Source organism: Pygoscelis adeliae, unplaced genomic scaffold (genome assembly GCF_000699105.1).
Source record: "Pygoscelis adeliae isolate BGI_AS28 unplaced genomic scaffold, ASM69910v1 Scaffold458, whole genome shotgun sequence".
In the NCBI taxonomy this organism is placed as follows: Eukaryota; Metazoa; Chordata; class Aves; order Sphenisciformes; family Spheniscidae; genus Pygoscelis; species Pygoscelis adeliae.
The window spans coordinates 3,968-4,593 of NW_008825352.1; the positions used below are offsets into that span (position 1 = coordinate 3,968).

Below are 626 nucleotides of genomic sequence, written 5' to 3' on the forward strand. Positions count from 1 at the left end.
CCGTGGCCTGGCTGGGCCTCCCCGCCGCGCTGGGGAGCCGCTGGCACCCTGGGGCTCCGGGGCATGCGTGACTGGGCCTGGGGAGCCAGACTCCACCCGGGCACGGTGTGGGGTGCAGGGTTGGAAGAGGCAGCCATGGTCTGCCGGGTCCTTGCTGCCCACCCTGCTGTGCCGGCAGAGCCAGGGCAAAGCGGCAGCCTGTGCCGGGGGTCGCAACATCCTCGGTGCCCTCCAGCTTGGCCGGATCCTGCCCCTCGTTGAAGGAAGGGCAGCCGGAGGAGCAGGGTTGGTAGGAGGGTCTCGTCTGACACCATTTTTCCCCCCTTCCCAGAACATGCTGCGGCGCCAGGAGGATCTGGAGAATGGCACGGCCTGGTCCATCTCCTCCGAGTCCTCGGACGACTCCTCCAGCCCCCAGCTGTCCGGCAGCGCCCGCCATGCCACGCACCAGCCCATCGGGCAGCCCGAGGTGCAGGCCTCTGCCCCCGCCATCGAGATCTCCTTCTCCCAGCAGCCGGAGGAGGCTGAGGCCAGGCCCGGGGCTGGCGTCGTCGGCATCCCACCCACCGAGAGCCAGCCGGAGGAGCCGGGCAGCCGTAAGAAGGAGGCAGTGGCCAACGGGCACG

At 70.6% G+C, this 626-nt stretch overlaps 1 protein-coding gene across 1 annotated transcript in view; it reads left to right on the forward strand.

Moving 5' to 3' along the window:
* FAM65A (family with sequence similarity 65, member A) overlaps positions 1 to 626 on the forward strand; it is a gene marked incomplete at its 5' end in the record, with an annotated part of 11,258 nt that overhangs the window by 3,964 nt on the left and 6,668 nt on the right. Inside the window, 1 exon segment of the mRNA XM_009330368.1 lies at positions 332 to 610. Within this exon segment, the coding sequence (XP_009328643.1) occupies positions 332 to 610 (279 nt within the window).